The sequence below is a fragment of the Octopus bimaculoides genome, chromosome 8, assembly GCF_001194135.2.
Source record: "Octopus bimaculoides isolate UCB-OBI-ISO-001 chromosome 8, ASM119413v2, whole genome shotgun sequence".
Classification (NCBI taxonomy): domain Eukaryota; kingdom Metazoa; phylum Mollusca; class Cephalopoda; order Octopoda; family Octopodidae; genus Octopus; species Octopus bimaculoides.
Window position 1 is genome coordinate 4562196 of NC_068988.1, and position 19960 is coordinate 4582155.

The 19960-nt window shown below is 34.3% G+C and overlaps 1 protein-coding gene across 6 annotated transcripts in view; it reads right to left on the minus strand.

Annotated features, from left to right (window-relative positions):
• Positions 1–13292: 13292 nt before the first annotated feature.
• The window catches only part of LOC106878895 (receptor-type tyrosine-protein phosphatase T), a 596380-nt gene continuing 589712 nt past the window's right edge, over positions 13293–19960 (minus strand). For all 6 annotated transcript variants that reach the window (XM_014928243.2, XM_014928245.2, XM_014928244.2 and 3 more), the window contains one exon: positions 13293–17529. In XM_014928243.2, the coding sequence (XP_014783729.1) occupies positions 17461–17529 (69 nt within the window). In that variant the 3' untranslated portion in view covers positions 13293–17460. The remainder of the gene's footprint in view (positions 17530–19960) is intronic.

The window sequence follows — 19960 nt, forward strand, 5'->3', positions numbered from 1 at the left end:
TATATATATATATATATACATACATGTGTGTGTATGTGTGTATTTGTATGCATTTATATATGTATGTATAAACCCCTACACATACACCATTCCTAACTTTTGACGGGGCTATATAGACAGTGACGGAAGCTCTATTTCTCCCTTGTCAGTTCGATCATCTGAGATTCTTTAACGGAGATAACACAGTTAAGTATACACATGACGGCAGACATTTTTTTCTTGTCAAATGTACCTTGATAAACAATATTATTTATGTACGAACTATTAAGCACGTTTTTCATTTCATTAACGTGTTACTTATGGTAACAGAATTTGAGAACGATTTCAATTTATCCTGGGTCTGGTTTAGCATGATCGTTAATGTGTATTATAGCAACCATATTGAAGTAAAAAAAATCTACATATATCATAACGAATATAACCAATTTACTCCCGCTTAAAACAAGTGAAAGAAAACAAGTAGCTGAACGGATTATTTTAGTAATTTATAAACAAAACCATGCTTTTCATTTGAATGCAACATTCTGTAGGGATTCAAACAAAAACTAGTCTTGCTCTGCCGTTAACATCAAAGTATAAAACTAAAAAAATAAAGAGTTCAATATTCAATAGTTGGCATTAATCCAGCTCTTCAGCCGCCGACATTCAAATCCATTTGGAAAATTGATAAGCAAAACAAGTTTTCTGCTTCAAACCGATAATCTAGAAATCTACTCATTCGCAGTTCACAAAAGATTTATGATATTTTTTTTCTGCATGTACTTTCTATTCAAAAGGCTTATTGAGTTATTTGCTTGTATAGTTCATCATTAATATGTTCCTTTGGGTTTAAGTGTGGGTATGAATAAAACTAAAGCAATTTTCTTTATTGCTAATGTAAAAGTAATAAAAAAATCTCTCAACCCTTGATATAAAAAATGATAAATTCTCTCCATTTATCTCTTAATGTTTGGCTTTTGAAATGCGAAACCACCATTCTTTTCTCCCAGGACGAGTTTGATCTTGTTATTTTTGATATGAAATAACATTCATATAACTGCAATAAATAATCTATGCATTCAGTTTATGGTACAGAAACTTTATTTCTAGTTGTGTGTGTATATATATATATACACACACATGCATGTGTATATACACACACACACGTACGTTGCGAGACAGAAATTTGCAAATTATGTATTTTATTTTACATTGCAAAAATACTATTTTCACACCTTCTTATATTTGATAATATTTCAATAAGTCTACCGAAAGATATCAAATAAACACTTCAATGTAATTATTTTGTTTTGAGATGTTCCCAAAGAAATTCACTGGCATGTGGAAACTCAGCTTCCCACAAGATAGGATTCTATATCTATTCCAAGCAATCAATAGTATTTTCAATCTACGAACAGCATGTTTGTTTATTCTTTGTTTTGTTTTTTTGCTTAGTTTCGTTTAGTTTTCGATTTCCATGCAGTTAGTTTCTGTAAACGAATTGTGAAAATCACTTTTAAATTTCCATTCTGCGAGAAAGTACTTTGCCATTTATCTTTAACTCAAGAATCACTAAAACAAATTTTGTTATTTTATTGGACGTTGTCAGTGTGTTTATTTGGACATGAGGTGGGGGAGGGAAGGATTTTATTAATGACTAAAGGGTACAGGAATGTATTCAAGGTAGAATTCCATCGCACATAAAGACATAATTATAATAGAATTAACAGAAAGTGTTTACGGTCACAATTGGCAAATCAAGCAGGAAATTGTGAATTAAAAAAAAAAAATCACATTCACTAACATCATGCACCAGTTGGTTTGTAATACATGTATATATAATATATATATATATACGTATATATATATATATATATATATATATGATTAAATATTTTTATATGAGTATATGTGTATGAGTGTCTAAATACATAAAAATATACATACATATATGTGTATGTGTATACATGTGTGTGTGCCTATACACACACAAATATACATATATATTTTTGTATTTTTACTATGTTCACACATACATATGTGTGCCTATATCTGTGAACAAATGTATAGACATACGAATGTATTCAAAACCGTGTATATATATATATATATATTACACTCTGAAACTTCTTGTCATCATACCAAGTGTCTTTTTTATTTTGTTCGTGTCCCTCTCTAATCCTGTTCCAGAACTTGTTGCGGTGTAGGGGGGGGGGGCATTTACCGTTTTTGTCATCTCTTAGAATGCGTTCGAATCTTGTTTTCGCTCCTTTGTACATTTTGATTCTATCGTACTGTGTATCCAGAACGTTGCATTCGGAATATGTATTGCTGGATGTGTCGTCCTTCTTGTTGTTGGCATAGTGGGGATACATTCCTCATTACTCTGCCAAAAGGATGTTGATCTTGGTAGTATTTGACATCGCTGAGTCACTACGGATTACCAGTGGGTTAGCCATAGGTTTACAATAGTGTGAGTGGAGTAAACAGGGTTTAGCAGTTCCGTTAATCATAGTATTTTCTAACCACAGCTCAGTATCTAGGACAGGTAATCTATTACTGGGGTGTTTAGAGGGTATTCTACGGTAACCTTTATACTGTTATGGATAGTCAGCTATGTGTTGTATAGCTGTCATCACCTGTTCTTCATTTAGTAGAGTGTCCATATCTGTCTTACTATTACATTTCACGACAAGGTTAACGTCCTCAACGTATCGAGAGTACATAGCTAAGTGGATGTTACGGGTCGCTTAGCAGTGTAAAATGTTTGCCTCACCATACCATGAAGAGGTTAGCAACATCACTGGCGATTCCTACTCCAATAGCGCCTTAAAAATATGGTTTCTAAGAGTAGTTCTAAGGCTGACACCGATAGCGTGTTCGACAGTAGATGTGATGTCGTGTACATCTGAAGGTCGGTAGTCTGGCTTCGTTCAGCCATGCCAGCGTTCACTGTAGGTCTTTTTGTATGCAGAGGTTATGGTAGGTTGTTTACCTCGTTTGTTACGGGTGGGATAAGCCTATACAAGATTATTGCGGTACAAGGCAGGGTTAGGAAGAGGCCTAGTTCATATACGTCCACATTTTTAAATATCATTATTACTCTCACAAATTAACTCGATACATTTTTCGGTAGCAAAGTCTACATCAATGGAAGGATGTAGTGACACCACATCCATGCTACCTACGATGTGGTCACTGAGGTCACATGTGTTGTTGCATACATCTGCAAATAACTCTATTAAGGGTCGTATAAATTGTGAGAGTATATACGAACAATTTTACAGCGGTGTATGGACCTTTCGGTACGTTTTTGAATTTTTTCGAGCAGCAATTTCGAAATTTTAACTAAATAACAACTTAATATTTCTAATGATGAAGACCAACATAATTCATTCCTTAAATGATTCTTCTATTATCAGAAGATGGAATCTGTTTTTTTTTTTGTTTTTTTTTAAGTTGGAAGGTATTCCATTCTTACCAATTTTCTACTTTCACCAATATTTTCTTTTGACTCCATTCAATGAATGGATAAACTTGGATTCGGTAAGCACCACCACCAAAAAAGATGCACTTGTACCCATATATGGTGGTTTAGCAGTAAAGCGCAATTGTTGAGAGGAAAATGGCTTGGCAGTCTAGGCGATGCAGTGTCGATAATAGGGTACGAACTACAAACGCTTTGATGACTAATTTAATTAGTTACTTAGAGCGCTTACAATTCAGCGAGTCTGAATGCTCCACATTTATGGAAAGTCTGATATTCTGTAAAATACATGGTCCCAGAAATTAGAGATTTTATTGTGTTACATAAAACATCGATTCTTCGATGTTTTGCAAATCGGTGGAACAGTTAAAAGAAGAGGCATCTTTACATCTTCATTACAAATCAGTAATTTGGTAATCCATATTCCACTTGAATATATTCACGTTGGATGGTCCTTTAAATTCATATTCACCATTCTTTTAATTTCTTGTTGTCGGGACGTAGAGCAGAGATGAAAGCTGATATAGATTTAAATTCATTAAATTTCCAATAACCGGATCTGAATTACTCGACGATCGTTTTGATTGAACAGCTTTAATTCCAATACTGAGCAGAATAACACTTCAAAAGGGAACATTCTTAGAGATTAATAGGAGAAGTAGAGCTGTTAATGTATCGAGTACACCATGTCATCACAGCTTATGATTATACCTGAAGATACTTTAAGGAAACATATTGTTATTTGCAGAACAACAAGAATTTCGGTATCGATAGTGCCATTAGAATGCTGGTTTCTTATATTGGCATAAGGAAGCCAGAACATTCTAGTGGAGAAGCAAAATCCATTAAATCCACTCCAGCATATAATCAGTATTATAATATCAGTTAATTATACGGTGGGTGGAAGACAAGTTCGATATTTGTCGAATTTTAACTGAAAACGTGAAAGAGTCAAAATTAACTGTTGAGACGCAATTACACTTGCTGTGTGCAACTTTTACAGCACCGCTTTTAATTAAATGAACAGACGATAGAATTAGGATATATAATGTGTTTGTAACTTTCAGCCAATTGAAAATGTGTGTGTGTGCGCGCACACGCGCACACACACACGCACACGCACACGCACACGCACACGCACACGCACACGCGCACGCACGCACGCACATACATACATACATACATACATACATACATACATATACCTCTGTGTGTGCAGCTAAATTAACCTTGTTGATCACATCTACTACTTAGGTTACATGTAACATACCTTAATACCTAGTGGACTCAGATCCCCGTTGACAGGCCCCTGATTTTGAATAAAGTGTTAACACGGTATTCAGATTGATTACTCAAATTCTTTGCAGCTACTGGAATTGGTGAATATATATATAAATAGATTGGCTGCTTGTTTCTCTGGGATTGGTCAAATTGATGTAGTACCTCCGAGGAGAACCCCAGATTCGAAAATCCATTGAAGCTGTTCAACATTCATTCTAATCTATGAAGAAATTGCTAAATTACGCCTTTTTATATATCTACTATATAGATCTCTCTAGATAATTCATGTTTTACAGAAATTCGCGCGGACGTACATACACACACATATATTTATTTACATATGTGTGCGTGGTTTGTGTGTGTGCTTATATGTGTATATGGGAATTTGTAGCGTATCTTATATCTTTTCATACCTGTTATATATTCATGTTTTTTTTTCGTATCATGTTACTCCAATGTAATTTCAGCAACTTGTGCCAATGTAAGAAACCAACTTTCTAATGGCACTATGGGTATCAAAGTTCCTGCTGTTCTGCAGAAAACATATTTTCTTACAGTATCTTCAGCAACTGGACACAGACACACACACACTGTGTGTATGTAATATATATATATAAATTATACATAAACACACACTTATACCTTTTGTTAGGTTAATTAACTTAGCATTGGTTCTATCATTGAAAGTCTATCAACGCTCGCTAATTATGACATAATGTTCAAATATCTTGGAATTCGCTATAACACAAATTAACACCATCAAAACTTATAGCATATTACGAAGGAACCCAACGAGTAACCATATGCGTATTTAACAATGCTACGTCTGTGCAAAAAGCTAAACAGGCAAAGAACCTAACCTGTTACCAGCATTGTCAAAATCCTTTGATTCTTAGTGTATCGATCTATGAAGATCTATTTAGCATCTTCATGTTAAATATTCACATTTATGGTCACTTAAAGTATTGTTTAATTGACACAGATTACAAAGGAATTTTCAGTTTTATTACAGAAGATAAATTTAAAGAATGGCCACAGTGAGTTTTGTTGGGTATAACATAAAATAAGGAATTCAACTGAACATAACCATTTATTGCAATCAAGAAGTTATGACTTAGTCTCCGATCAGCTCTGATTAGATAGATGTATAATCAAAGCAGATTGTAGAGTTTCAAAACTATGAGGAGCATACTGTGCAACAGGCCATACTGTGGAGGACAATGAAGAGATTGTAGTGGGAGAAAGAGAGAGTGAAAACTGTTGCATGAATTCATCTTTATGCACTTTCACTCACACACACGCACGCACGCACGCACGCACGCACGCACGCACGCACACACACACACACATATGTCTCATTGTATATTTCTGAGTAACGGTGGAATGAATTATGGCAAAGATAAAAAAAATGTAACTGTATAATTCATACCTACATTAAAAAGAAAATATTTCTGCTCAAAAACTATATCATTTTCGAAATACAGTCACATTCTAAGCTATTAATATCTATTCAAAATATAATCGATAGACAAAGAAGAAACAGCCTACAAATATTATTAGTTTATTGCAAAACATCTAATGAAAAATAAATACGGCGAACAAAAATATAATTATCAATAATTTCACAGATTTATAGACGTGAAATTTAGGTTAAGTGAACAAAAGAATTTCGTCTTAAATAGCGGTGAATAATTCAAACAATCTGCTATTTATCTTGTCACTACATTTTTTAATGCCATGAAGGCGTCATATATCTTATTTGGCAATTACATATTCACAGGCGTCTTTAAAATGTTAACCACCGCCATCATCGCTATGAAGGCAGTGAGAGACAACACAGGTATGGTGGCGAACAAGGCATCTTTTGATATTCAATGCCAGTCATTTAAATTCTAAGTATAATATTTCGCCGTGGTTAACTTTTGCCATTCATATTTCTAGTTGAGATGAAATAAAAATCTAGTCAAATAGCGTGGAGGATTAAATCGTGTATACTCTTCTCCCAGAACTAGAAGAGTGGTGAATAGTAGAATCGATAAAGAAGTGCATAAAATTTTCATGGACACACTTGTCTTTAGATGCTGAGTTCAAATTCTATCGGTTTTTATTTATTATTCATCCTTCCAGAGTTGATAAAACAAACCAATCAAATAATAATGGCGATTAATTATCGCAGAACTCCCAACTCAGAAGTTGCTATGTATTATTACTTTACCGACCGCAGTTACCCAACAGTAACATTTTAACCTTACTGATTCAGCATAATTTGATACACTATATGTACATACATATATATACATATATATATATATATATATATATATATATATATATATATATATACACATACACAGGATGTAGTATCTAAAAATTTCCGGACTAGTTCTGTAACGTGCTAGCAGATGGCAGCACACGATTGCGTGCGCAGTGAGAGTTAGTGACATTTCTGAGGCAGTGTGCCGAGTGACATCACTATAATCCGCAAGTTGTAAAATTTGTGTTTTTGTCATCACGTGTATTTTGTAGTCTCCATGGACTGGAAGCTGGAACATAGAGCCAGCGTAAAATTTTAGGCTGAACTTGAGAAATCTGCTACAGAGACAGCGATGATACTTCGGCAAGCTTATGGCGACGAGGCAATGGGTCGTATGCAATATTTCGAGTGGCATGGGCGCTTCAAAAGCGGGGGAACGTTCTTGGAAGACTATGAGCAATCTAGAAGACCTGTCACGAATGTCACCCTCGGAAATGTGTTATTATGCATCGGGAATTCGTACCTCATGGCCAGACCGTCAATGGAGAGTTCTGTTGCGACGTTTTGAAGCGTTTGAGGGAAGGCATTGAGAGAAAGTGACCCGGATCTCTGGAGGGTGGCGAATTGGATTCTTCGTGATGACAATGCACCCTGTAAGCGATATCTCCTCACTCGCGAGTTTCTCGCCAAAAAACATGGTAATGTCCCTGCACCCGAGCTATTCGCCAGACGTAGTACCTGCAGACTTCCATTCTTCCCCAAGATGAAAATACAACTTAAAGGTCGCCGTTTTAACACCGTTGTCGAGAAGAGCGAATCGCAGAATGTTCTCCACTCGCTGACAGAAAACGACTTCCAGGCCGGGTCCCAAGAGTTGCAAGAACGCTGGGACCGGTGTATTGCTACGCAAGGTGACTATTTCGAAGGTAAATATAATATTTTTTATCAAACATAACTAATCCGGGTGCTTTTTCAAACTGCTTCGTGTGCACAGAACTTAGGACGTTGCCTATTACTAGAGGCGCAGCGGCATCTTTATTGCATGTATGGTAATACGCAACAATTTTAACTGTCTTTTATTAAATATATTTTTATTGTTTACAATTTACATACATAGGTCAAATACATTTGCTTTTGCTTATATATTCATATGCTCAAATCCTTTATTGTTGTTGAAACTGTTTTATTGTTTTTTAGTGTTGTTGTGATTAAGCAATGTAAATTAATGATCAAATTTTATCAAATTAATATTTGAATGGTAGACAAACTGAAAAAAAAATCTGTACACATGCATTTATCATTTCTAACTCTTTTCTCTCTCTCTCTCTCTCCCTCTCTCTCTCTCTCCCACTGTCTCCCACTCCCGAACTCATTTTGCGCCGTTCTGAGTGGGCGGCGTCGCTCACGTTGAAAAGCACTGCCTTAAGTCAATGTTAAACAAATTTATAGTTAGCTTTCTCTGCTGGTAGATATAGTTTTGTATTTTTCAAACATCTATTTCTGTGTGCTTCTTCTGTGTACATGAATAGGACAGTGGAGTGGACACTTTTCTATAGAAATGCACTGTTCAACGGTAAAGTGCTGTACTAATTATAGGATGCAAATTGTCCAGCAACATGATTCTTTGAATACAAATAGTAAATTATGGTCAGTGACGAACAGTGACCACACCTGGTCCTCGTCTCGGAAGCACTGGTGATATCGTAGCCTCTGCGCATCAGCAGCCACAGCATACCGAGTCCCCCATTCTGCTGACCAGTGGAACGCGTCTCTTCCAAAGAAAGCTAAAGAGTACGCGCTCAAGTTTGTTCAGACGTAAAATCGAGCAAGGAAAGACGGTCAGGTGGTAATATACGACGGAGGCGATGTAAGTATTCGTCATCTCTACCCGAACTCTGAGGGATAGCCTTCTCTCAACCCCTTTCTGGGGTAATTTGGCCACCCCACTCGTTACCTTGTCCCAGCTCTTTTCCATCTAGAGATGTGAACCAAAATAGACCCCGAGCAATTTAACTGGTCACTCCGTCCAGCGTCCCACGATGTAATTGCCCTGCATGGACGTGCCTTTCCAAATGCCGAGTTGCAGGCCCACTGACAGTTAATTTTTTCTCCTGCCACCGCCTCGTATGCCGACACGGTTTTCCCATGCCCTAGTTCGTGCGGGATGCCTCACGATCCCTCAAATTTTCTCAGTAGTGATCCTAGATCCAGAACACACCAAAGAGACGGGAACGGACACGCTTGGGGAACTGAATGCATTATTCTGAATGGTTCCGAGAGGTAACAATCCACCCGATCAACCGAGCAGATGTCGCTGTAGAGTGTAGTGATTCCGCCACGGAAAACGGGACCGAAACCAGCCGTCGTGAGAACGACCACCAAGTATTGATGTCGACCCTATCGAAGGCTTTCGACTGATCCAAATTAATCATGGGCCCTACCCATGCCAGTTTGTTTATTCACCTTGTGTGTGATGCATCGCATGAAGTGAAGGTTGTGGATTGATCTGCTTGGCATTATGCACATTTGCCCATCATCAATCAGTTACTCTACGACAAGCGCCACCTCAGCCAAAATTTTGAAATCTGTGATCAGCAGCGTATGGGCCTAAACATTTATGTTTGATGTCTCTTGTTTGGGTCCTGCTTCTTTCAGCAGTGCCACCGCTCCTCGACAAATACAATCTAAATAATATATTATAGAAACAAAAGTTTTATTGCAAGAAAAAAATTGTTCGTCTTTGCATTATATTTAAAAACATCGATAACAATAGTATCAATTGCTGCCATCTCAAAGACTGAAGGACAGAAATCTTGATAGGAGATCATAACCTAAGAAGGATATTTTCGTTACACAAAGACTTGAGTATCATATTTATCATGGCTGACAAACTATCAACAATAGATACTTCTCACTTACTTATTAGAAACTTCGTCAATGTACGTGATGCCGACACAAACCAGAAAGTTTAGAAAGAAAACTTTATATCTATTGACAGTTTCCAAGATTTCCTAATATATTCTTTGGTCAGAAGTCGTATTTTGTGAAGAAAGGAGAAAATATCACGCCTCTTAAATGCAGATGCAATGTGTGCTTGCCGTTGTGTAATATTTCAACAGTCATGAAACTGTGTCCTATTATCACGTTATATATGGAAGGAGAAGCACTTATCGGAGAGAGCTAAGAGAAGTTAGCGCCGACCGTGTGAAGGTGAAGCCTTTACAAAATACTTAAACATTCCGAAAGTGAACATTTTATGATGGGTTCTCACACACACACACACACACACACACATTATATACAGTATATTTGGCTTTACTAATATGAATGTGTCTGAGTGTGTGCGAAATGCCTATTGAGGCAGAAATACGTGTCCTCTTATCTTCAGACAGACTTTTCTTTCTTTCTTTCTTTCTTATTTATTTTGGGAAGTTAAAATGTCGCTAAATTTGACGGGCGAACTGTCCTCATGTATGAATGTGAGGACTGTGGTGGTATGTTGGACTGATCCCTGTAAGGGAGAAGCTATTAAAAAGCCTATCAACCCCTCTATCTTCTCTGCCCCTTATAATCACACATCGAAACCAACAGCGTGTTCCTTCCACTACATGCAAACTTGTCTTTCTCATATTCTTCTCTTCCATATCACCAAATTTATTACCCAAACGCTTCTTACCTCTGCGATCCATTTCACAAACCTGACACCCCAAGACGTCACAGAATCTCCACTAATACAGATACATGCATCCGCAGTCACACACACATTCGCATACACACACACACACACACTCACAAGCGCAGACGAGCATGGACATACAAGACTACTTGTTAACTCACATACATGCATAGATACACTAAATGTTACCACAACTCATCTCGTAAAAGATTGATGAACAAATAACTGGTTTCGCAATTAGTCAGCGAGCTCAATCAAATTTCTCCATTGGCGATAAAATAAGTACAAGTTCAAAAACATAATCTGAGTCTCATCCTTAAAGTCAATACATCGTTGATTCTTCGAAAACTGCGGGAATCGCCTCGAGAAACCATGCATAGTGTTACAAAGATAGAAAACAACTGCAAATGAAAATTCTTAAGCACAGGAGGTAGCTTTGCTAAATACATATGTTGTCACATTGTAAAGGGGGCTTCGCCAGTAGTTAATATCAGCATGCTAAAAATAATTGGCAATTACTGCTATAGTATTACGATAAGTGAGTAATTACTGGTGTTGTCAATAGTCGGAAACGGAAGTAAAAATGTGTTGTTAGCTTTAAAATATGCAAGATGTGTCTTTTCCATGTTTAATCCTCAAGTTGCGACCGGCTTTTGGACTATTCTCTCAGTGATATATTTCTGTGTCAATACACAGAAATATATCATTAGCAAGCAAAAATTATCGAGCATTATTGATGGAATTTCTCGATATTTATTTGTTTCTCTTGGCTTCATCAGCAGCACGTATCCACTGGCACACGCAAACTTAAACGAATTTGGTTATAACTGCCATAGTAAATGAATGTCTGAAAAATCACGAGTGTCGGCATTAACGCACAAGTTTAATAAAAATACGTTACTAGCGACAGAAACATTATTAGTTAAAAGAAGATATGTCTGTACCATGCTTAAAGCAGATACATCGTTGAGTCTTATAAACTGCGGTATTCGTTTCCAGAAAATAACTCTTATAGTTGTATAATATTAAAAAAAAACAGTTATACATGTAGCAGACGAAAAGCATCTGGCAACTCAAGTTTCACAGCTAAACACGTATATTTGCTTACCTTGTCTTAGTAGCAAGTATCCTCTGGTATCTTTGTGATGAGAAAAAAGTAGCTACTACTAATATAATGAAAAAGGGATTTTAAAGAAATGACTCGTGTGGCAATTAATCGGCGAGTTAAATAAAATTATTAGATGAGGAAAATCGTGCAGCGAAGTTAAGTGCGTTGATAAATACGTATTTCTGTATTGGTGATGGGCTTCCTCAATAGTAATTATTCCACAGGCATCCGCACGCTAAATCAATTTTTCCCATTGCAAATACAGTAGAACACTGCTTAGAATAAAACTGTGGTTGTAATTAAATGACAAGTGAAATAAAAAATAAAATCGCTATTAGTAAGATGAACATTATTAGTTCAAGAAACATCTCAATCTGTTGTCCTTAATGTATATGCATCGTTGAAACCTTTATAAACTGTGATAAATGTCGCGAGAAAGAACTTTTATAGATGAATAGTGTTAAACATGTCAGACATATATTAGCAGCAGGCGAAGATTGTTCAGTAGCGTTAGTAGCATTGCTTAATACGTATTTTTGTATCATTGAGCTTCGTCAGTAGCAATTATTTACTGGCATCTGCATACGAAAATGAATTCTGTCATGACTGACAGTTAAATAAGCCATATGTATATCATACTTAAAGCAGATATATCGTTGGCAGCTTGATATACTACGGTATCCGTGGCAAGAATACAACTGTTAGAGCCTTGTAGTGCTTAAGTACAGATGTTTATACCAGAAACAGATGCTAATCATTCAGACATAATGGCTGCATTGCTACATACGTATTTCTCCTTATGGGACTTTGTTAGTAGCGTCTCCTCTAGTATCCACATACTAAGAAAAACTCTGTCACTATTGATATCATAAGAGAATGGCTGAAATGATATCGCTGTTAGCCGCCAAGGTGAATGAAACTTCTATTTTGCTGACTGAAGCAACATTAGTTTCAAAAAGCAATGTGTGTATCGTACTTAAAGCAGATACATCGCTGTAAGTCTGATAAAATTGATATTTGTTTAGAGAAAATCATCTCTTACTGATGAATAGTTGTAAAACATACATAAAAATTGTACAGCTTAGTTGGTGCCATTACTAAATGCGTATTTCTATTTTTTGTACTTTATAATGTTTTTCTTCGTGATCAGTAAGTATCCACTAGCAGGCGCGTACTTAAAAGTTCGGTCATAACTGCTACAGTAAAACAGAGGCTGAAAAAGAATCACTGGTGTGACAATTATTTGGGAAGCGAAATAAATTTTTTTGTTAGCGACAGAAGCAGTACCAGTTCGAATAGTAACGATGTACCTTTGAAATACAGGTGCAACTCGCTTTTTCCAGCTGAGTGGACTGGAACACCATAAAATCGAACTCGTGACCTTACGATCGAGTGCCCAATACTGTAACCACTGAGCCATGTGCCTTCACTACACACACGCACACACACATATAAAGCTGTTCTGCAAAATATTTAATCTGAGAAAAAGACAAGATAACAAAATGTATAGATTTGTTTCTTAATTTTGTATTTGTTAATCTTTATTTCATTTTGACAAAATGAATAGAATATTCTGTTGTATGGTGTACATTCAATGAAATGCATGCGCGGTATATATCAAGAACGTATATAACATGTTTGTAAGGAAAACATTCTCAACAAAAAATATTTCTTGTATTATTGTTATTATTAATAATGTTATTTGTAATATTGTAATTATTTCATTTTTATTTTATTTTATTTAACTTTTTCTTTCTTTTTTTGTTTGTTTTAGTTTTCATTTTGAAATCATCCGATCAGTTTTGTGTTTGGCAACAATGTATTGATACCATCAATCAGTAGATGTGTCAATGTGGTTCATGTATCGATTTCCTTTCGGACATACCCGGCTTTCACTTGATAAAAACTTTACTAGATATCACCCAAGAGGCTTTCTCAGACTCGCTTCGAATCATGATTTTGATGATGAATGAAACAAATGAAGAACTCAAGCAATTAAGAGAGAATCAACCAAAACAACGAAACAAATATAACAAGATGTGGTCACTGGAAGAAGAAACTTGCAGTCAGGGGTAATAAACTTCAGGTTATTTATATGCACACACAAATGCATATAATGCATATGTGTATATATATATATATACATGCTTATATCGGTGTATATATATGTATGTATACGTACATGCATGCATACACATATACACATAGATATGAATATGTATTCAGTTAGAAAACTTAACAAATAATTAATAATGATAAGGCATATCTGTAATATCAACTTCTATACACAACAGATGTTTAAACACAACAAGCGACAATATTCATAGTTTATGCATACTTATATGCATTTGATTGCATCGGATATATATTTATCTGTCAACATTCCACTTATATACTGACGTTCATATCTGCAATATATATGTCCAGTATCTAGTTAGGTATGAATATGTAAATATATTCGTATTTTCATGAGCATACAGGAATATATACATGTATAAGCAGATATAAATGCACACACATAGAGGCATGTATACACCCATTTATGCGTTCGTATATGAAAATATATATATATATTAATGTATTTATATATTTAAATATACATCTTTCAATATCTATGCGCTTCTTCAATATATTTACATATAGTTTACACACACACACACAATCAGCATACGTATATATGTAAATATGTGTATATACACACATAAATTGTACACACATTTAAAATTTACATATACACGCACATTCAAATATATATCTTATCACATACATCATAGACATCATTACAAACATGTTATGTAAGTATGTATGTATATACGTAAATATCTGAGCTATGCATAGTCGCACCGATGCGCGCGCACACACACACACACACACAGACACACACACACATATATACATGTGTGTGTGTAGTTAAGTGTTATCTATATTGTAATGAATGCTAAAATGAAATTCTAGATTAGCTTTGAACTTGAAATCATCACAAGTTATTACTCTGGTTTTAATGTTGCTGATCTTTGAACGAAAAACGGAATTTAATAGTACAATACGAATATGTCAAATCACTTTTTTGGAATTGTTTGACAAAAACACACACTCTTAAATGAGGCTCTGTTGGAGCCCTGGAAATTCAATATATCGTTAGTTAAACTTAATAACTATTAGCATAAATATAAAAATTTGCAGAAAATATAAATTGCGTCTATAAATAAATACGTTATATTTCTGTATCACCTGATTTACCTCCGTTGGCGACCTTTCAATATCATTCAAATTTTTTTCACTTTCTTTCTCTGCTCTACTGTAACGTATTTATTTAAGAATTTATTGGTAAATAAAACAATTTAGAAATATTGCGTTCTCTGAAATACAATGTATCCAGTACCGTCATTTATTTCCAAAGGTTTATTTCTATATTTTATATTTTCTACATGTTTTAATACTTGTGCAAACAATTATTCGAATTACCCAATCTTTCCACAATTTTACCAATATCATTAAGTGGACAAGCTCCTTAGAACTAGTTGAGGATATGCGCTTATTATAAATTCTTCATTATCATCATATTAATCCAAATACTTCATTTTCCGTCGAAGATCAGCACTAAGAAATTCAGAGAAATAATCTGAGAAGTTTTATATACACAAGCCTATATGAGTGTGCGTCACTGTGTGTGCATAGATATATATCTGATATATACATACATAATATATATGCATAGGGATGTGTTTTTGTATATGCATATATATAACTTTTTCTTTTCTTGTTTTTTAATTGAGTATATGTATATATACATACATACATACAGAGAGAGAGAGAGAGAGACACACATACTGTCTAAAGTGAAATTCTATAAACATGACATACGATTACGTCTATTTTTTGTATTTAGTGAATTTATTCAATTTCCGAACGCAATGACGGCTAAAATATTTTGGTATATCACATCGGAAACAAACCTTTATATATATATATATATACACACACACATATGAATATATGTGTGTATATGTACACAAACACATATAGGTGTGTAAGTATATATATATATATATAAACAAACGTCATGCTATAACATCAAATATTGTAGACAGATTTCCTCATATACTGAAGGAGGAGGAGAAGAAGAACCCATGCAAATATACATTATTCCATTTTTGTGCTATGACTTCCGTTACGTTTCTAAGTATTTGTATATGATTGAATACGCATGTGTGATTGCGTGGGGGGAAATGTGATGCCATTATATATGTATCCAGAAAAAACTAAATTTAAGGAAATCTTTGGGTAACTATAATTTAGTGATAACAAGAAAAAATATGTAGAAATTAATCACTCATAAGGTTATCAAGGGAACAATACAAGTGATAATAATACCTTTCCTTAAGTGAGTTTAACAGGTAAAGTTATGTTCTTATTTAACAATTCCTTTTTAACGTGTCTACTATTATTGAAAGTGTTACAAATATTCCAGTAAACGTGACGCTTTACTTTCATGAAAATATTTCGTATTAATTGAAGAGAGAGAGAGAGAGAGAAATCCGTCAATATTATAAGTTGCTAGCTCGATTCGTTGGGAAGAAAAATCAAATATAACTCAATTTTCATTATCTTTCAGCAAAATAAAATTTAAAAGATATAAGAAATTATTATTATCGTCTGTCATCATCATCACCATCATCATCACCATCATCATCGCCATCAACATTGTCATTTATAACATTCTTGTGAAGCAAATTTCTTCGTTAACGACATACATCATCATCATAACCCTGATCACCACCAATTCTTTAATGTATTAGTTTGTTTGATGTATTTTTAATCACACATGGACTGATATAAACGTTTGGCTTTCCTCAATATTTTGTGCGCTCTTGCAACTGATGTCCAACATTGGAAAGTTTTGGAGAGATACATCCAACACAAACTCAACGTTGCTCTTCCGTGAACTTTTATTCATGTCACACTTCCTGTTGGTGATGGTGGTCGGGAAAACAAGCTTTGCGGATTTTTTATAATTTTGTTTTTACAGAACTGGGTGGGATTTACTAGCATTTCGAATAAAATGTAATGGATTTAAAATTAGTACAAATAAACTTGCTGCTTTCGTGACTTTTCATCAGTCTAATTTTATGTTATTTTAGTTTAATTCGTTTGTTTTGTTTTTTGTATTTTTTTTTTTTAACAGATGATAAATTATTTTAATGAGAAAGTAATAAATATTGGTCTCCTGCTATTTGTGTAGGATGAATGCTACTTACGATGAAGCAATATAAATGTTGGTCTTATAGTGGATTCCATTGAATCTAATCACTCTAAATGTGGTCCTTTGGTAGAAAAAGAAAGCATTATTAAACTTGTTAGAAAAAAAAAAAACATTTCATAATATTGTCAAATAATATTCTTTCTTCAATTTGAATATGTATATTAATTTCCTTTCTGTCCCAGAGGAAAATATCACAACAATATTGTTGTAATACTTATTTTGATTGTTGTCATATGTTCTTTTACTGTCTATAGGAAGGCTTGTTGCATAAAAATGTAATTGGTTTTGTTTTAGATTAGATACACTTTTTATTCAGTTTTCCATTATTTCTCAGCAGCATAAACCTTTTTCAGTCATCTTGGAAGAAGCGCGGGAAGAGAGGAAGCAGAGTTACTCTTTATTGAGGCCAGAGTCACGTGTAGTTTGGATAACAATCTTGTATGTATTCCAAGGCTACTTCGTGACAGAATCGAAACTGCTCCTGAAAAAGAAAAAAATATATAATTACATCTGTTGGGAAAGATTTCGTTGACATATTGATTGTTGTAAATTGAATTTAATTTACTAAAAAGTGGAGATAAGTAAATCCTTTCTACTGAAAGCACAAGGCCTGAATTTTTTTTGGGGGTGGGGAAACTAACCGATCGCATCGACTCCAGTGTGTAACTGGTACTCAATTTATCTACCCCGAAAGAATGAAAGGTAAAGACGGACGAATTATCGGTAAGTATTTTGCCGGTGTCCTGACGAGTCTTCCAGCGGAATTAAATTAAGCAGACATTCAAGATGTCTACATTCGAGGACATTTAAGGGGAGCAATCTGAGTTAATTATATCGGTATTTTTGTATGCTATTAATATAGTTAGGTACTTTCTGCAATTAACTAAGAATTCCAGGTGTATCAAAGTAAGTTTTTAACTTTTCACAGTTGATCATTGCAAGGATTTACGTCACTCAATGACGATATTTTGTTATTTTGGCACATATCGGATTTTACTAAAGAAAACTTGGAGACAAGTAACATACTCGATACTCCGCGATGTGACTTAATATGAACTTTATCTTTGATACAACAGAAATAAAGTTAAATTACGTAGTTATGACTTGGAAGAAAAACAAAGGCTATTTCGTTTACTGATTATAACAAAGTGTATCCAGACGTACACACACACATATAATGCATATTGTACAAGCCCTATTTTTAAATAAAAATTAAAACTTAAGAAAGAAAATAATTCCACATCTATCGTAGATATTAATAAATAAATAAACAAACTTCCTACAGATTTCTCGACTTTGTTTTCTGTTGATCTCCATACTAACGTCATTGTAATGCACCAACAATTCACTGTCTTTAAAGGATTAATATAGAATTTCTGCAAGATTTGAGACTAAAGTACTTTTTCAACATCACCGATCTACGCAGGTTAACTTTGCAAATAACAACAGGTTCACCTTAGCAACAAACGTTTATGCAAATCCTGAAGAACAGCTAAAGGGATGATCTATCACTGTAAGAAAATTTATACAAAGTACAGGTTTGTGAACAGGGCAAAGTTTATAAATAGAAAATCTACGTTACAAGTAATTTATTTGTTGTGACAGTTTACGGTTAACAGCAATGATATCAACGTATAATTAGTTCGCTAATGTAAAATATAAAGTAACGGGAATAAGGCTTTAAGAATTGGTCGAGTTGATTTAGCATAATTTGGAAGTGGTGGGGAAATCAAATATCTCAGTAAAAATGCGCTTTGTTAGCGTAAACAGAAACACCGTAGGACTTGCCAGGATTTGTTTCTATTCTGTAACAGAAATAAAGCATAAATGTGATAATACGGTTAATAGAGAATAGAAGAGACTTTATTTAGATTAACTCTGTATCCTCGAATATTTTCTGACATCATTAACAACGCGGACAGAGTTGTGCATATTGATACACACAAACAACAAATCGGCCGTTAGTTATCTTCTTTGAAAAGTTCACACTCAACAACTAAATTATTACCATTTGCCCAACAAACTTTGAGTGTTACAGTGTTTTCAAACATATTTCTCATCCGAACACATCGCTACAGCGATTTCTGATTTTAATTAAAAGAGCTGACCTTAAAAATATGGCAGATAGATGACAATAATACCCGAAATATATAATTCGAAGTGCAATCACAACTTTCAGAAAGATTATATTTCTCAAAATAGTGAGTGGAGCAAAAGCGAGACCACGTCATCCTAAAGTATTCGTAACAAATAACTGCACACAACACAAGTGTTCAATTAAACTAATTAGAAAAAATATTTCCCATTGTCTGCATATCTCACTATCTTTCCTACACACACTGATTTGCTCTCTCTCCCTCTCTCCGGCTCTTTCACAGAAACACACACTCTTTATCTGAATGAATCTACACACGTTATATATATACACATATATACGACATATAAATACATGTGTGTGTATGCGTGTTTAATGGTTCGTGGAGTATATGAACGTTTACAGTTTTGATATATATATATATAAATAACACGGGCAATAAAGATATTGCTTTGCGTGCGTTTGTTTTGTGATTATTAATCTGAGTTTCTAGCTGAGGGCGTCACTCCCATTAGATACACACACAAACACACGCACACACACACATATATATATACATATATATATATATACATACATATATATATACATATATATACATACATATATATACATACATATATCTATCTATATATACATACATACATATATATATGCATATATACATACATTCATAAATATATATACATATATACATTCAAATATATATATATATACATATATACATTCATATATATATATATATACATATATACATTCATATATATATATATATATACATTCATATATATATATATATACATATATATATATATAT